Here is a 19,219-nt window from a genome sequence, read left to right as displayed (position 1 = left end):
TTCATAAATGACTCTATTCATAGAAATACTAGGGGTGTCTATATTCTTGATTCCCCATGTGTCTTATTATTCTATCATCAGTTCTTGAGTCTCCAAAAATATCTAAGTTGATAAAGTTTATTTCATGACATTAATCAAAGGCATAATGGTCCTATGGCGTTCCGAGAAATTTTATTGACGTATTTCATATACATTTCATTCATTTATATATGAACATTGACTCATGACCAGATTGCGTTATATACGCGTATATTATACGTATATGGGATATGGGAAAAAGTTACAGCATTATATACGCACTACCACCTGATCAGCTAGTATACGTTGATGATTTGCCCACAATGACCGAGATGATATGATGGGATGCCCTCAGAGGCTTGATGATGATATGAACGCATATACCTGAGCATGGTATGGCATTTATACGTATATGCATGACATTGTAAATATTAATGATTAACAGAGTTGTTCATACTTACATGTTGAGTCTTTTACTCTATGTTTCTCTCATGTCTATTATTTATTGATTTTCATTCCTCACATACTCAGTACATTATTTGTACTAACGTCCCTTTTGCCTGGGGATGCTACGTTTCATGCCCGCAGGTCCCGATAGACTGATCGAGAGTCCTCCAAGTAGGCTATCAGCTCAGCGGAAGATGTTAGTGCGCTCCATTTGCTCTGGAGTTGATTTTTGATCAGTATGATTTAGACGTGTATTATTTGGTATGGCAGGGACCTGTCCCGACCTTTATGATAAGTATGTACTCTTAGAGACTTGTAGACATATGTCATTGATCACGCCCAACTATGCCTTGTAAAAAGGACATAAGCGGTCACTGCAAATATAACCCAGTTCAAGTCCGGAGTCGAATTCCACAAGGAACTAACATATTTACTACAACTTTAAATAATGCTAATGATAAGCTCAGACAATTTCCGGATGCAAGATTTTTATGAATAATTAGTGGAGTTTATTTAGCTAAGGAAAAATGACAATAAAATTAGCAATAATCAAGACTAAAGTTGAATTCAAGGGTAAAAGGATCTAGGGCTATTTATTTCCCCAATTGCCGGATTAATTCTTAACTTTTTAGCTATAATCTCGCTGTAATACTCTATGAGGATTATGAGTTCCGAGCTACCGTAATTATCTCTCGATCAATTACGATAATTTACTAGAAGCATTCTCTCGAACTACTCTAGTTACCAATTTATGCAACTCAGAATTATTCCACCAAAGCTTCGTTATTTCTAACGCCACTTTTAAATTCAAGTAATTAATCTCTTAACTTACCCAAAATTGGTGTTGTTCAACAACAATCTAACCAAGTATTCTTTCTCAAGCAACACAAGGTAACTAGACACGATTAATCAAGGACCCTTTCAATTAACCACAATACAATACGTAGTTGAACAATCATAGAACAAACACCGCTCAGTTATAACAAAATAGAGTCAAGACTTCATCCAACAATTGGTTCCATCAACCCTAGATAATAGATTTAGCTACTCATACTAATGGAAAACAAATCACTAAAATAATTCATAATCAACAAATAGAAGTATGAAGAAGAAGATGAAAACTCTTAGGAAATTATCCGTCTTCTCTCCCTTATTCTTGCCTCTAAAATCTTCTAAAACCAGCTATCTCTGACTTCTGGGCGAGTTTAGGCTTCATATAAGTTTAGGTTAGTCGCCTAGGAAATTACATAATTAACCCTGCGTGTTTGGCTTTCGTCCGCCCGTCCGCGGCGACAGATTTGACCACGGATCCGGTCACGAATTTCCACTGCCTCACTACCTTGAGTTTGCGGGCCAATTCGAGGCTGCGCACCTGGAGGGGTCGTCTCGCTTTCTTTTCTTGCTCCTTTTTGATCGGGCTAACCTTCGATTGGCCTTTCGCACTCTATGTTGACTCCAAAACACTCGTTAGCTCCCTCGGGTAACTAACGGTGTTATTTATTACAACTTAGAAGAATTGCTAGGATTCTTAGTTTAGATCAATTTCTTATAGTGTTTAAATTTTTCCATTGAAATTCTCACGTTTGAATTCGTCTGTGACTCAGGCGTATGCCTAGAAGCTATTCGAGGACTGGTGAAATTTTTGAAGGACTCTTAGACTCCGAGAAATCATTCAGGGAATTAAATCGAGCCAATAAGAAGAACAAACAGTTACAACAAAAACACACGCTCGAAATGGAAATGGACAACGTGGACGATGTCAACGGAAACAATCGAATAATCGGGTTGACCCAAACAATGGAGTGGTGGCACCTCTTGTGCCAGAAGCTGCTCTTTATGATTGGGCACAACCAGCTTCTGATAACCTCGCCACCGCCATTGCTGTACCTCAGATAAAAGCGGAGACATTCCAGATCACCAACAACATGCTGCATCTGTTGGAAAATAAGGGACTATTCTCCGGATCATACATTGAAGACCCACAACAACATCTGAAGAATTTCCTATCAATATGTGTGACCCAAAGACAGTCGAGTGTGACTCCTGAAGCCATCAAGTTATTACTGTTTCCATTCTCTGTGACTGAAGAGGCTCAAACTTGGCTGAATTCGCTCCTCTTAAACTCCATTGCCACTTGGGAAGAATTAGTCAAACAGTTCTTAAACAAGTTTTATCCTCCCAACAAGACTGCAAGGAAGATTGATGAGATATTGCAGTTCAGGCAGAAACCAACTGAGACCTTGCAAGAAACCTGGTAGAGGTTCAAGGGTATGCTAGTGAAATGTCCACACCATGGCATTCCAGATCAGATACTGGGACAGAGATTCTACATGGGTTTAGCAAACAGTTTGAAGGCCAATGTAGATGCTTCAGCTGGGGGTGCATTTTTGAGCAAGATATTCACAGAGTGCAAGATCTTCTTGACAAGATGGCTCAAAATTCAGGCTAGATAACTAGAGGTATGACACTTACACCAATAGTGCATTCTGTTGCTCTTGACCCAAACAATTCCCATGCAGAGAACATAGCCACTCTCATGACTCAGATGAGAATACTGACAAAGAAAATTGATGAGATGGGTACAAAGCAAGTGCACATTATTGATACAACAAATGGAGGATTGTACACTCCTTGCATAAACTAGTCATATGTGTGCTCGTGGAGTAGAGAGAATGACAACCAGGGCTTCAGAGAAGACATGAATTATGTCAATAATTTTGGAGGTCAGAGGCAAGGTGGGCAACAATGGGGACCAGCACCAAACCAGCAGTACAGACCCAACCTGCTACAACACAACCCCAATTCTGGAGGCGTACGGCCACAAGGTCAAGTTGTACCTTATCAAAGGCAGCAGGGCTATAATCAGCATGTGCAACACTTTTTCCCTTGGTATTAACCCGAGAGGAAGGATCCTCGGTTGGTAACGAAGTCGATGTCTTAGCCCCTTATAAGGCGTCACAGACTCGCGCCGATGACCCTTCAAAACCCGTTTCGACCTCTAGGAGCAACGTACATCCCTCCATCAACTCGACATCAACTCTGAGATCTATGGTCGTCGTTTCTTTGATGACAAAACCCTCCATCACCGAACTCCCCACGCGGAAACCTCCTTCACCGATATCGACAGATCGCCTCTTACGGGGGAGCAAATTATCATCATTCGGTGACGATCCTTCCTCACTGACCCTCGTCAATTAGATGACGCATAGGGAAAGTGGAAACACCCGCCGCAGTAGTCGACGACCGAGCAGGTCTCACCGCAGCAGCAGGAACAGAAATAGCCTTCCTCTTACGGAATGCCGGAGCAGGAGCTTTCTGCCTCCTCGAAGATCCTCGGCCTGCAAAAGAGATTAGAACGTCAACTCTTAAAGTCATGACGAATACGCGACCACAAGCTCAGGACGGCATATGTAAACAGTCACTATCTATGAGTACGGACGGACAAACTCATCGATCGCTGAAAGCTTGGGCCCGAACTTTTGGAAAAAGGCCGGCCACCCACGAATCCCCATTGTGTGAGGCAAGACCTGGCTAACCTAATCATAAATATCCGCGACCAAAGGAGGGGCCTCGGTCTCGGCTGAATGAGAGAAAGACAGAATGGTTAGACTACGACCAAAACGAGCAAAATGAGCACTTAGTAAAAATACTTACGGGCGTAATTTCATGCCTCAGGAAATCCATTTGCGTTCGCCACCACGTTCTCAGTCTTGACATAGAAGTAATTAAACCAGAATCAATGATTTACTTTATCGTCCATCTTCACTACCAAGCTTTTGTCTCCACGGTGAAAAATGTGCAACATCGTCCCTCTATGAAAACTTAGCACGAAAAGGTGCATCGGGTGGCGAAGAGAGACCTTGCGGCCAGCCAGTTCCGCGTACTTCGTCAGCATGAGGATGAGCTTGTAGATATAAGGAGAAAGCTGAGTCGGGCAGAATTCCTCTGCCAATGGGAGAATGGGAAAATAGTAGCCCACATAGAATGGATATGCGTAGATTGCGCAATATCCAGGGCGATGAATCTGCACCACATCGCGTCCAGCCGGGACCAGATCGATGTGGACTGGAATTTTGAACTTCGCCCTGAAATTAGTAAGGGCAACCACATCCATCTCAGACTCTACGACATCAGGGTCATCCTCGGGCAGCTTTGAGAAGTCAGTTCTAGCCTTCTCATTACGGGGAATTATTTCCTCCACCATATGAAAGCTTTCATCTTCTGCAACAATGACAGCCCCACCATCATGGAGAGGCATGCACACTGCCAAAGGAACAGGGTCAAGTCCCCTACCCCTCCCCCTCCCCCTCCCCCAGAACTGGAAGACACATTAACTATTTTGGTTTTTGAATAGAGAAGGTGTAAACGCAGAAGAGTCAAGAGTAGCAGGAGCCACCAAAATCAGTAAAGGCAGTAGTATGAAGTAAGGTCAAGAAAACAGAGATTTTGATCGAGGAAGGAAGAAGAAGATATGAAAACCCGATTTTTAGAATGCAAAGAGTGAATCGAAGGATTGAGTATTCCTATTTATAAGAGTTAGGGCATCAATATCGAGGAAGAAAACCGTCATTGCCCAGCTTAAGAATCAAAACGGCAGAGGCGCGGGAAACAATACAGGGTATCGGGAAAACGAAGAATGTTACATGCCCTTTCCCCATATCTCTTTTCTATTTATATGGGACATACCCTAATCAAACCTAAAAGTATATACACCAAGAATATTCAATGAAATATTCTCTTGAATATCCTATTACAAAAACTAATCGTTAGCACTGCCCTTGATACTCGACCTCGGTCGTTATTGACTGCTCGGCTACTATCCCCGTTATCTACTAGTTGACCTCGACCATATCGCTTTCCACGATACCGCTCCGTGCTAAATCCCACAGAGGCAAATTTTGACATATACAGTTAGTCCCTCCGCTTATTAATGTCGACCCTGAGCGACCTTGATGAGCGGACTCTGATAGTTAGGGTTGAGAAGTTTTATGCGAGCAGGTTGAGTAGTAGCGCTTCGTACGGGATGGAAACGTGGACTTCCGTGAGCCGCAACCTAGGGTCACATCGTTTCAGAGTGACGTCATGTCATCATGCGTCATTATTACGCTAATAAGAACTTTTTGAGAGGAAGACTTTCTCTCTAAAAAAGATTCAAACAATACCTTTTTTAGAAGATTTAATTATATATTATTCCACACTTTTTCATCAGATCCGAGAATAGTTCCAATATTACAATATTTGCCTATCACTCATCACTGTCAGAAGGAGGAATCATCCACCCCATTCAATATTGGGTGAATCATTCTCCTTATTTACGTTAATGTAATTCATTATTATTTATTACATGAAATTATTCTATCATTAATGATCTCGAAACATTGAATGTACGCAGCATTTAATCCTTCGCCAACACTGTCTGATTTTATTTGAGTCGACTAGTTATAAATCTGGAGATATTATTATTAACTAGGTTTCATCCCTTTTTATATAAAATTAATTAGTTTAATCGAAGGTCTACATTTTTTGGTCAAACATTGTTCACGCTCTAGATGTCCCAATCTTGGGTGTATTGGGGGGGGGGGGGGATGTTTAGTTTCTCACATCGCTTGTGGGATTAAATATTAGGCTCCTTATATTATCTTGAGCAATACTCACCTCAGCAAACTTTTGGGGTTGTGTTAGGTTAATTGTCAATTTTTTATTATTAAGTATATTAATTTGGCTTCTTATTAATGAAGCTGCTCTAGCATCACATAAAAACCTTGGAAATTTAGTAAGATATGCACATTTTGCTGAAACTTTTGGTGTTGTGTTAGGTTAATTGTCAATTTTTTTTATTAAGTATATTAATTTGGCTTCTTTTTAATGAAGCTGCTCTAGCATCACATAAAACCCTTGGAAATTTAGTAAGATATGCACATTTTGCTGGATAAAAGTCTTCTAGTCATGTTAAAGATTTATGCAATAGAAAATATAGCGTACTTCTAATACTTCTTATTTTATCTAATTTTGCATAATATTGGTAGGATTCATATTGCCAACCCAAAGTCATTTGAATTTGAGGGGCAGTAGTAATAGTAGTTGTTGTTTATGCACATTTTGCTGGACGCTCCGGGGTTTACATTGAAGGTGAAAGCACTAATATTTCATATAGTTTATTACACTTATACTGCTGATACATTTGGAAGAGCTTATTAGTAATTCAATATATAGGAACATCTTTGCATCTCTATGTTATCAATAGGTAAACTCTCTGTAGGAAAATTACACATTTCGCTCTTCTCTGGGCCTTGATCAGGCAACAACTGACAAGGTGTAGGCTGCACACCACTGGTAATTCCTTCAATATCAGTGCAAGTCCAAGGATACTTCTTGGCCTTCTTTGCCATACTTATTGTCACATTGGACATGCAGATTCCAGTGAACGGATCCCCGGAAATTCCCTCTAGCCGAGCAGCCATCGACACGTTCTCAGCCACCACATCGCGGTAATTAATCCTTTTTATCTCAGGCAATGCATTAGGATCCCAATGAGTGTCAGCATGTGATCCATAGTTTCCAGTCATCCAAAATACCCATTTCATTGTGTGAAGTGTCATCCCTTTGACATATACATCTTTGACAAAACCGCCTCGGCCAACAGCAGTCTTGATCCTCACCCCTGATTCCGTGTTGATGGCCGTGATGTCCTCCGCTCTTACATCTTGAATCCCACCTGACATTTCACTTCCTAGTGCTATTGCAGCACTATAAGGCGAAATACAAGTGAGGCGCCTGATAATCAATTGACTTGTTGGCATTCCATATTTTATACCATATTCATCCCAACCACTTTTAACTGCAACACAATCATCTCCAGACACAATGTAATTATCTTCAAGTCTTATGTTTGTGCAAGAATCTGTAAAGAACCAAGAAAAAGAAAGTCGAAAATCGGTCAATATACCATGAGCTTTTTCTAATTAAAATACATATAGGAAAAAAGGAATAAAAGGAAAAGCAAACCTGGATTGATCCCATCAGTGTTTGGAGATTTTACAGGAGCTAAAATAGTGATGCCTTGGATAATGATATTGCTGAAATTTCACAATAACCAAAGATTCTTGATAAACTTTAGTGTAATTGAAAGAATGAAGATTTTGGCCAAGTAAAATCACCTGCTATAAACAGGATGGATATTCCAAGATGGAGAGTTGACAAGGGTTAGATTTGATATTTGAATATTATCAGAATGCATAAGTTCAATCAGGTAAGGTCTTGTGTATTTTAGTTTTTTGCTGTGGAATTTCTGCCACCAAAGGGCACCCTGCCCATCTATTGTCCCATTCTCACCTAAATCATGTATAGAAAAAAGAATCAGTATTTTTATGAAGTGTATATACATTGAGAAATAAAAGGTATATAAAAATTGTATAACTGTTGGTAGAATGCTAGTTTACCTGTGATGATAACATCAGTAAGGTTAGTGCCAAATAAGAGACTGATGTACCTTCCACCTGCTGCATCTCTCCCGTGACCATATGATGGTAATGGGTCTATAACTGCCCATTCATTTATTTCCTGGACCAATTCAGTTATACAGTCAATAACAGCTAGTACAAATTTAGTTTTTGACATTAACACCAGTGGCGCCAGGGATTTAAAGTAACTTTGACCTATATAGACAACATAATTTTTCATGATCACTGACCATTCTTCAGCGGCTGAAACTCTGCCCCTGATTGAGCGAAGTCAAAATTTTTGATAGGTATGTTCAAGATTTAATAAAAAAAGGTCTTTTCCCCAAGACTATTTAGACCAGTACTAAAGCTACGTACTATATCAATCAATCAATCAATTACGCCTTAATTTAAATTAATTGGAGTAAAAAAATCATCTATATCCATTATTCAGGTCTATTTCATTTCTATACATCATAATATATCTTTTTGTATCTTTCAAGACAGAAAGAAAAAACTTTTAATAAACTCATAAAGTGAAATGGACTGAAAAGGTGAAACTGAACTTTAAAAAAAAAATGGGAGTACCTGAGAAGCAAGAAGAACAGCATCTTTTTGAAGGAAGAGAGTGAAATGACTAGTAAGATTGAAGCTACCAGTGAGCCATTGACCAGCAGGTACTATAAGTTGTGATCCACCATCTGATGCATATTGGCTCAACTGATTCACTGCTTCTTGAAATGCTTTTGTGTTGAGTGTTTTTCCATCTCCAACTCCTCCAAAATCTTTTATAGATGCACTGTGTGCTCTACAACTTATTGCTTTGTACTCTAACTCATAAGAAGAAGACTCATCAAGAATTCTTGATTTTCTTCCCTCTGCTCCTCCTAAAAGCACCACCACTAATATCACTACTAGCAACCAACTTGTCTTTTCCATCTGCAACATAGCAAGAACACACTTATGAAAAAATACTTTTAAAAGATAAAAAGGACAGTCCGGTACACTAAGCTCCCGCTCTGCGTGGGATCCGGGGAAGGGTCGGACCCAGAGGCGGATCCAGGATTTAAATCTTATGGGTTCAATTTTAAGGTTTTTAACATTGAACCCATTATATTTTTAAAGTTATGGGTTCATATATACTATTTTTGCAATTTTAATGAATTTTTAAATACAAATTTTTACTCCGCGTCGAAAGTTATGGGTTCAGTTGAACCCATAGGTAGTACACTGCATCTGCCTCTGGTCGGACCACAAGGGTCTATTGTACGCAGTCTTACCCTGCATTTCTGCAAGAGACTGTTTGCATGACCCGAACGCGTGACCGCCTGGTTATATGGCAGCAACTTTATCAGTTACACCAAGTCCCTCATTCAACACTTTTAAAAGATGAACCACAAAAAAGAAAAAATTTTAAGGTCATGTTTCTTGAGTCTTGACTCCGAAAACCACTAGACGACTAATTCGAGTTTGCGTTGTGTAGGGCCTACTAAAGCGAAGGCTCCTACTAGGAGTTTTTTCATTCTTTAAGGCTCGAACCCGATAGAACTCTAGTTGAGGGTGGAGGATCCCATCAATTCCACTACGTTCCTTGACGGTCAAAATTGCTCTTTGCAAGAAGAGAGCAAGAACTCAGCTCTAGAACATGTTTCACAATGTTAAAGAAGAAAAGACATACTTTCAAGGGAAATTTTTTCTTTTTAAAGCAGCATTTGTTATAAAAGTTGGTAAAGAAAGAATGAACATTTGTTTTGGTTCTAGTTTATTGTGGCACTACACTGAACTACAGAAGAGAAATAAAGAGTAGATAGTGTGAATGTCACTTACCTGAGATGGCAATGGGATTCTATGAAATGAATGCATTGCTTGGTGGAAATATGGTATGGAATTGGTTTGGTGGTATAATATGCAAATATGTAAATAGGTCTATTATATAGACAAAGTTTTGTAACTGAACTGCTGCAACGTTTTTGTCTCAGACTCTGAATCAGTGACATATTTGGATTGAGGTAAATGATTCTCTGAAGTGGACAATTTTCTTCACCTTTTTTCCGTTTTTTGTTTTTGTTTTATTTGCTTTACATACATATAACAAGTTAAAACATCATCGATTACTGGAATAGCCTTGACATCGAAAAATTGAACTCATCAATTAGAAGTTGATTACTTAATTTATCGTTACTATTATAGTCTAAACAACTTTCTTGATGAAGTTAAGCGTACTCTTTAAATAACAATTAAGTCCTCTGTTTATGTTTTAGTACATCTTAGTGATGTCAATCCTCGTTTGTAGTAGGCCTTGAGGAATGGTTTATAGACCAAGCCAAAATGTAGGTTATTAAGTGTATACACATGATAACATTATTTTTTTGGTCGAAGCTTACTAATTCGACTAATCCAAATGTGAGTGGTGTCAATATTTCCTACTAAGAAATATTTTTTTATTATCAAAGTTGTAACCCGAGATTTCTAGCAAAAATAGTTATATTCCAATCATTCCATCAAACTCTTAGGCGGTATAGCAACAAAAGGGGCAAAGGAGGGTCAAAGAGGGGTGAAAGAAACTGTGGGTCTGTGACTACCTTTCAATATCAGTAGTGTGCACTTTTTAGTGGTGGGTTGGGGGGGTGGGTTCGTGCTTGGCCGTTTCAGTTGGAAAGTAGTTGGTGGGGGTCCCATTTGTGTTGGCTTTTAGTAGAAGGGATTTCCCCATAATTCAGTCTCGTGACCCTTTACCTCACTATTGCCGACCCACTTCACGGGCGTTCCTTTTTGGCTATCATATCTTAAGGTTTTTTCTTAGTACTTTTTTATTTTTTTTTTATTCTTTATAATATTACACAAATAGCACCAAATAGAAAATGCTCTTCTAAAAAAAATTTAAACAATTCTTTTTCATCACCAGGGAACGGATGGGAGAGAAACGCAGCATGGAAAATATCCGCGTCTTTACACGAGCTGGTTAAATGCGTGGAACAGTGGACTCATAGCACCTGTTAGCGCGGCTACGCAGCAGAAGAAGAGTTTTCGTAGAGTTGCATTCAACCCCATTGTTATGCTTTTCCGCTGGCAATTATGAGACCGCTCTGCCAGTGGCGAAACCAGAAAATTTAATAAGGGTGTTCAAATTTTGAACAACCTTTGTCAGTGGGCTATGCAAGGGTGTTCAAAACCTATTTTTAATCAATAATAAGTAATATTTTACCTTATACGTAGTATAATTTTTTAGCGAATGATGGTCAACATAGCTTCGCCCATGCGCTCTCCTGTAATGGATGGCAGAGGGTCCGTAGTAATGAAGAGTGAGAAAGGGAAAGTAAACGTATCGAACTGGGATGCGCTTGCTGATTTTCCGTCATCCAATCCACAAAAAATCGAATAAAACCTGACGAGATCCGGATTATTGATGAAAGAAACACCAAATATATTTTGCAATGAATATGAATAGAGCAGGATATTGAGAATCATATAGACAATAAAAAATAATATGGGACTGATGTCATGGGCCCGTTTCCTTACGCTCGCCAGCGGCACCGAATTGCCCGTGCGGCGCCTGCAGTTCCCCTCGCTGCAGGACAGCCTATCTCCTTTCCTAAATTTTCAAGCACGATCATGTGCCTGTGGTGAAGCCTGTCTGGAAGGCATGCTCCAACTTGTGCCGCTCGTAGCATGTCTAGGCACTTGGCCCTAGACATGTCGTGGCGCTTCTCGTTTCAGAATCATAATCCATGCGCGCCTTGGGGTTGGCTTAGGACATGTCTTGTCTTTCGCCTAAGACTGAGCATCGTTCTCGCGTTCACAACCCAATCCTCAAGCTTGACACTCGCCTAGTGCATCCGCAACCGGCTTGTGCTTCGCCCAAGTAAGGCAACCTTTAGTCCTTGGCCATTGTCATGCGCATCTTTCGTGCCATGCCCATACATAGCACTCGCGACACACTTCCATCCCGTCTAGTACAGTGTCGCCCCACAACTGCATGTGTAGGCCAACGGACCCTTGCTCGCATGGTTGAACCCAAGCCATGCTCACAGGTCGACACATGATGCCCCTAAGATAGGTGCATCAAGTATCCAATCGGCACGGAGGTCTCTTCCAACATTTTGGCAGCCCGCGGGGCAGGCCGTCCCACACATCGAGCCTCCAATGCCACTTTGGTGCCCAACGCTAGCCCGAAGGTGTCGCGTCGTCCATAGAGTTCCCTAACTCGTATGGATACCTAAGACACTCCTTTGAGTCATCCAGGCAGGCCCTTGAGGTTTCCCCTCAAGGTAGATCATTAAATACGACTTGGTGGCAGGTGTGACGGCGTGGCTTGCCCGAGCCCAAATCTTGGACAGCCATCAGTGGAAAAACACTTGGAGCCTCACAGAAATCATGAGATGCCATCAAAAGGCACCTTTGGCAGAAAGTCAGCAGACCAAGGGACAAGCAGCCGAAAGTGGGAGAGCATCTTTGACATTCTGGGCCATGGTAGATAGCAGGATCCTTGTAGGCTGCCTTTCTAGCTTTGCCATGCTGGAATGCACCAGGCAGCTTTCCAAGCTGGAATGCACTAGGCTGCTGGATAGCCTTGCCAGCCCTGCCAACCACCCCCTTTATATAGCCATTTTAATTTTTATAAATAGGCTTTAGACTCATTCTTTGTAATCAGCAGATATTTGATAATACAACAAAAAAGGGCACTTGCCTCCCAAATCCTAGTCTTTCTTTCATAAGCTTTCTTGCTTGTTCCATGTGATTGTCATCACTTCAGCATAATTGTGATGTTTATTGTTTAGGGCTGAAGCTAAGTAGTAGTCAGGCTAACTTCGCTGCCCTCACAGAACCCTCAGAAAAACGGTTCTGTGACACCGAGGTGCAATTGATGTAATTTTACTCTAGGAAACCCCAATTTTTGCTACATCCTCGCCGCTTTTGCATCGTATATATGAGTAGCCTTAGTGATATTATTAGATCCCTTTGAAAATCTTTACACAACTAATGAACAAGTGTATAATCAATACTTTATACCATGGAATCATCACCCTCTAACACATATTAGTAAGGAGAATGTCTATTAAGGTTAGGTACACACACTCACATAGTTTTGATGGAATTACTACAGTAATTAGCTATTTCCTCTTATCTTGTTAATCGCTAGATCAAGATTTCATTAGCCAAAAAAGGTTCTCTTTTAGTTTAGTCCTTGAGCACATAACAAAAAATGCTATATATTTCGAGTAAAAAAAAAACTCCCCATATTAGAGTGGTTCAATCCTAGTGACGGTATTAATATTATGATTACACTTTGCATGCGCAGAAACTAGAAGAGATGGAGGACCATAAATCTTTTCTGCTTTATGGTTGCGTATTTTTGCTTATACTTCAATTCCATTCACAGCCACACACAAGATTCTGTTGCCTTTCATATGCTATTTATTATAGTAAAATAAAACAATATTTTACATGATGATAGTATTTTCAGTAGCCCATTGGCCATTAGTGGCCCTCCTCTTTATCCTCAAAAGTGCCCACTTCTTCACGAGTGCTTGTTTTGGTTTTTGGCTGACCAAACTAATGTCCCATAAAAACATTTAATAAATAGGGGCGAATCTAGTATAGGATTTGCGGGTTCGGCCGAATCCAGTAACTTTGGTCTAAACTATAAATTTGTCTTAAAAAATTTATTGAATATGTATAAATTATTAATTTAGAACACACTAACATAAACGAACTAGAATCTCGAACTTATAAATTTTAAATTCTGGCTCCGTCTATATTTATAAACAGTATAATACCCGCCATGAAAACACCATGACATAGAACCGCTTGCTTATAAAGTATTCCTAATAAGAATATACGAACTACAATATTACAATCCATGTGGTGCTCTTGATATTCTCAACCAAGTTCCCAAAATACTTGATTTGCTGTATGATAACACTGAAGTAGAATTTTACATGATTCCATAATAAGAGAGGTCACTAAGCAAAGGCAAGAATAATGTACTCTAACGTCTTAGGTCGAGTACTTGACGATGTTGTGTCAATGGACAGAGTTGTTGAGGTGATCAAGTGTCTTTATTATGGCCAGAAATGGTTAGCATGTGACCGTGAAAATAGCATGGGATAGCTAATTTTCTGGCCGGTAATTGAAAAATAGTCAGTGTTCGCAAAGTCATTAAAAAATAATCGCTATTTTGCTGCAACACGAAAAGTTCCAGCATAATATACTAGATTATGGAGTTCCCGCGCATAAACTCCATCATATTATGTTGGAACTCGAGCATATTATGAAATTCCAGCATATTATACCGGAAGTTCATATGTAAAAAATTTGAACTACAACATATTATGCTGGAATATTTCTGGATTTTGAACAGTGTTTTTGTTCAGATTTATCTTTACATGAAAAGTGGCTAAATTTCGAGCAAACTATAAAGTAAACTAATGTAGGACCAAAAATGAGATCATCTTTGAAAATATATAAAGTAGGCTAATCATATTACCTCGGAGGTTACAACTATTGGAGATCATGAACAACAAGTACAAAGAGGGTTGGAAGGTTCAGAAGCTAAAAGAATTGAAGAAAATAATATTTCATCGAAAGTCGACAAGTTGGGAATATTATAACATGTACTTTTGGGGTGAGACTAGGGTACTTAATATGATAAGGAGGTTATGTTATGAGTTATGTTAGTCGTATGATAGTCGTGTGTTTTGTTTTGAAGTCAAGCGAGTTGTGGAACAAAAGTCGATGAAAGTCATCAAAAGTTACGTTCATTAGATTTATTGAAATTATTGGTCAAATATAACTGCGATTTTCTCCCAATATACTTAGAGTTATGGGGTGTTCCACCCATCAAATTGAATATCTATGAGTCTAGTTTCTAAAACATTAAACTGTTTATCATTACGACATCAGAGTAGAGTGATATTTGTAGTTTCACGAGACTGCACAGACTACATAGATGACAAGTAGGGCCGGTCCAGGCCCGAGACCGGCCCGGGACCGCGGGCCAAACGGGCCAGGACCGTTTGGCCCGATTTTAGCGAGCCTGGGTCGGTCTCGTGGGCCGGCCCTATGATTTGGGCCCGTCAGGCCCGGGACCGTTTAGCCCGCCAGAGACCGGCCCGGTCCCTTAGCGGGCCAAACGGTCCCAACGGCTAATTTTTTATTTTTTTTAAATATAGTCGTTGGGCTGTCAAAAATAGTCATTGGCTATTTATAAAATAGCCATTTAACCTCCCCAACTTTGTTTTAATCCCAAACTTTTTATAATTACACTTTTTCCCTATTTTCAACTATAAATACCCCATCATTCTTTTATTTTTTCTTATAAAATTATCAATCTATCACAATCTCTCTCTAATTTTCTTCTATAATTGCTACTATTGCTTACTTTATTGTTACAATTTGTGAATAAATTGTGAAGTTGGTGAATTGAAGTCTTCAAGTCTTCGACGATAATTAATTTTCAACAAGTTGTTCGTCAATTCGGTAAACTGGTTCCAACTCTTAAGTTTTAATATTATAATTTTATTTGTTTTATTTATTTTCTATTACTTTAGGATGTTAAATAAAATTTATGTCACAATTCTATAATAAAATTTACAAAGCATTGCCTTAGATATATTTTTTAACATCCTTTTGTCTCTAATATCTATTTAATTTTTATTTTTTTTAAAAAATATATTGGGCCCACTTAGCCCGTTTAGCCCGCGGGTCATGACCGTTTAGCCCGGGACCAAACGGTCCCGGTCCCGGACCGGTCCATACAAAAAGCCCGTTTAGGCCCGGGCCCGTTTGGCCCGTTTAATTTGGGACCGGCCCGGGACCGTTTGGACTGGTCCACTTGGCCCGTTTAGGCCCGGGACCGGCCCACTTGTCAGCCCAAGCGCAGACTGTCACCTACTTGCTTAAATGAGAATTCAAACATGGGCTAGTTCGGGTCGTCCAAAGAGGACTTTTTAAAGGCCTATATCCTTCATATATTAGATTGATAATAAGTCATAATAACTATACATAAGCTCTACAAAAATCCTTCCCAAAATTTTCACAAACCCTAATTGATTTTCTCTCCCTTTCAAGTTCTAATTGGAGGTAAAACCTAGAGTTTAAAGAACCAAGATAGGAGCTGAGTTATCCAACAAATAAGATACGCTTACTGCTCTCTTTCATCCATTTTTTATGCTGTAAAAGCATGGTAAGTCGTTCTATATATTTAAGAACTCACAGGACGGTGATCGGAAGATGTGAGTTCGAGTTATTCACTTGTAGCGGACTGTTTTATGGATTATTTTATGTTGTTGTTGGGCTGCGTATTTTACTACTGTTTTGTGAAATTTTGGAGGAGGAAGGGTGTGTAGAAATACAACATAAATGCAGGGTGGTGGGCTGGTCGTTCGTCGTAATATTTTCGGGATGTTTGACACTACTATAGTGGTCGTTTTGTGTATGAAGAGATTGGGGTGTGTTGGGCTGTTTTGTAGTATTTTGTGGTGTATATAAGGTTGAAAAATAATGTATATATGTTGTTATTATTGCGTTCTTGTGTTGTTGGTGTTATCTTGAATTTGGAAGAAGTAAGGATTATACGGGAGATGCTACCCATTTTAATACAAAATAAGCTTGTTGTTCGTTGTGCGATAGTTGTACCTTTCGTAACTTAATGATAGTATTATTATCGTTGTTGTAGATTAAGGTGCGAAGAGGCGAGTTCAACTTGGTGATTGGAAAGATTGTGATAAGGTATGTTAAGGTTAAACCTTTCTTCATTTTGGCATGATCCCGTAACTACATGAGTTTGATAACGAGGCATAAAGAGAAGTTCGTATTCCTGAACTTATGTACATTATCCTAGTCTCATAAGTTACAGTATTCTCCCTTATCGGGACTTTATATTCAGTTAAGTATTGTCTTCTTCCAGTCAAGAGAGCAGAGGGTCTCTCTCTCTCTCTCTCTCTCTCTCTCTATATATATATATATATATATATATATATATATATATATTGTATTATAGTATTTTCACCACCATCGAGCTATAATATGTGGGCAGGCCCCTATTGGGCAACCTCTGATCAGATGGTAAGTTATATGTTGAGCCTATTGTGGCCGAGCGCATATGAGCGAGCCCAGGATGGCCGAGATACAGAGCCTAGTATGGTCGAGCGCCTATGAGCGAGCCTATTACGGCCGAGCAGTTACACGTACCGAGCCTTATAGGGTCGGGCATTTATTTTACTTACTATATTGAAAGAGTTGAGTCAGTATCATTAGGTAAGTATATTTTCAGATCATTTTTGACTCCCAGTTACTTTCAGTTATTATATTATTAGTTCAGCTTTTAGTTATGTTATTGCCTTAAATACTCGGTACAATATTTCGTACTGACGTCCCTTTTCTGGGGATGCTGCATTTCATGCGTGCAGGTTTAGGTAGACAGACGGGTAAACCTCCTCAGTAGGTGTTTCCCGAGTTCAGCTTGATCTATAAGCTCCACGTACTTCGGAGTTGTCGGGTCTAGGGTTTCGTGTACATCTTCTATATAGATGTATATATGTTATGGGTAGGTCGGGGCCCTGTTTCGATCACATTACATCCATCAGTAAAGGCTTGTAGACATATCATGTTAGTTAGTGCAATATGTTGGGCTTGTAGGCATGGTATGCATATTTTGTTGGTTTGTCAGTTGTAGTAGTTATGACGACCTTGTCGGCCCGGCTTTATATTGATGTTTAGTCAGCGCTAGTTTTCTTTCAGTTTTATATTTTTCTTCGCAAATTATCTTGCAATGTGGCCCCATGGCCAAATTATGATATTATATGTTCAGAGTCCCTTAGTCGTAATTTGGTATACTATGTTAGGTGAGGTACCCGGTGCCCTTCTAGCCGCCAGGTTCGGGGCGTGAAAAACTTGGTATCAGAGCAGTTCTGTCCTAGGGAGTCTACAAGTCGTGTCTAGTAGGGTCTTGTTTATAGATATGTTGTGCACCACATTATATAAGTAGGGAACTACAGGGCATTTAGGAGTTGGTTACCCTTCTTTCAAATCTAAATAGTGTTGTAGAACTGAGTTATAGGAAATTTGAGTTAAACTTACGTGTTGGTTTTTGCATACACAGATAGCGGTGACTAGGATGACTATGGCTAGCCAGAAGGGAGATACATCAGTAGGTGAGGGGACCAGCAGGGTACCCCCAGTAGATGGGGCCCAGGGCGAGACCCCTACTCAGCCATTACCGGCTCCTCCACCATTTGAGGAGATTCCTAGGGATACCGCACATCCAGTTCCCCCTCCACTTCCATCAGATCAGGGCTTAAGGAGTGCGGTGCATTTGTTGACACAGTTGATAGCTACCCAGCAACAAGCTAGGGCACCAGCTAGTGCAGGATCTTTTGAGGGGTTTGGGAGTTCAAGGGTCCGAGAGTTTATTGCTTTGAGTCCCCCAGAGTTCAAGGGGACAGATCAGGGGGAGGACCCGCAGGATTTCATAGATCAGCTTCACAAGATCTTTCGGGTTATACATGCCACAAGAAAAGAGGTAGTTGAGCTAGTAGCTTTTTGACTCCGAGATATAGCCATCCTTTGGTACGAGGGATGGGAGAGGTCCAGGGGACGTGATGCACCTCTAGCTATTTGGGAAAAAATTTCAGATGCCTTCCTTCACCAGTACTTACCGCGGGAGATCTGACTAGCTCGGGTCGATCAGTTTCTAGCCCTCAAGCAGAGCAATATGAGTGTTTGAGAGTGTAGTCTCCATTTTGACTCATTGGCCATATATGCACCATCCATAGTTGCTACTATGCGGGACAGGATCTACAAGTTTATAGCAGGGTTAGCCCCAGAGTTGACCGAGGCATGTGCCACCGTTGCAAAGCATGCAATGCAGGATAGTATGGATATCTCCCAGATTCAGGCATTCGCTCAGAATATAGAAAGGGGTAGGCGTCGACAGCAGGGTACAGAGAGGACTGAGCAAGGGCATCGTAAGAGGATGAGATTTCCCAGGTCTCAGGATCAGTATCAGGGTAGTTATAGGCCCCAATACTTCGGACATCCACCTAGGCCTCCCCCACCTCAGTTACATGGTTACAGGTATGAACGCTATACTCAGTCAGGTCTAGGTGAGAGCCCATGCGCATCGGGTTGGCAGCGATAGTGAGGTTCAAGGCAGACATGATCATTTTCGTCGCGGTGTGACATCTATGGTAGAGGACACTTGGGCCGATGTCGAGTAGGTTCTGATGCTTGTTATACATGTGGGGCATCCGGGGCATATGATGCGAGATTGCCCAAATAGAGATTCTGGGGGTATGGCACAACCAACGAGTTCA

At 40.3% G+C, this 19,219-nt stretch overlaps 1 protein-coding gene across 4 annotated transcripts; it reads right to left on the bottom strand.

The window, feature by feature from the left end:
* Positions 1-6,582: 6,582 nt before the first annotated feature.
* Positions 6,583-9,910, bottom strand: LOC107777784 (putative polygalacturonase). 4 transcript variants are annotated; one of them, XM_016597924.2, is made up of 6 exons: positions 9,732-9,910; positions 8,493-8,843; positions 7,905-8,025; positions 7,623-7,797; positions 7,471-7,541; positions 6,583-7,366 (listed from the first exon to the last, which is right to left on the bottom strand). In XM_016597924.2, the coding sequence occupies exons 1-6, from the start codon at positions 9,765-9,767 to the stop codon at positions 6,660-6,662; spliced, it is 1,461 nt and encodes a 486-aa protein (XP_016453410.1). In that variant the 5' UTR covers positions 9,768-9,910; the 3' UTR covers positions 6,583-6,659. The 4 variants fall into 4 exon arrangements, with proteins under 4 accessions (XP_016453410.1, XP_075083760.1, XP_075083761.1 ...); XM_075227659.1 differs by lacking the exon at positions 9,732-9,910 and adding an exon at positions 9,413-9,665; XM_075227660.1 differs by lacking the exon at positions 9,732-9,910 and adding an exon at positions 9,444-9,665.
* Between the last annotated feature and the right edge of the window lie 9,309 nt (positions 9,911-19,219).

This window comes from Nicotiana tabacum, chromosome 13 (genome assembly GCF_000715075.1).
Source record: "Nicotiana tabacum cultivar K326 chromosome 13, ASM71507v2, whole genome shotgun sequence".
Classification (NCBI taxonomy): Eukaryota; Viridiplantae; Streptophyta; class Magnoliopsida; order Solanales; family Solanaceae; genus Nicotiana; species Nicotiana tabacum.
The sequence above is the reverse complement of the archived record's forward strand: the minus strand, read 5'-3'. Positions and strand labels throughout refer to the sequence as shown.

Coding starts and splice junctions, on each gene's coding strand:
- LOC107777784 (XM_016597924.2), bottom strand. CDS start 9,767: ATGCATTCATTTCATAGAATCCCATTGCCATCTCAG. Junction 8,844..9,731: donor GAATCCCATTGCCATCTCAG/GTAAGTGACATT, acceptor GCTATGTTGCAG/ATGGAAAAGACAAGTTGGTT. Junction 7,542..7,622: donor ATCCATCCTGTTTATAGCAG/GTGATTTTACTT, acceptor GTGAAATTTCAG/CAATATCATTATCCAAGGCA.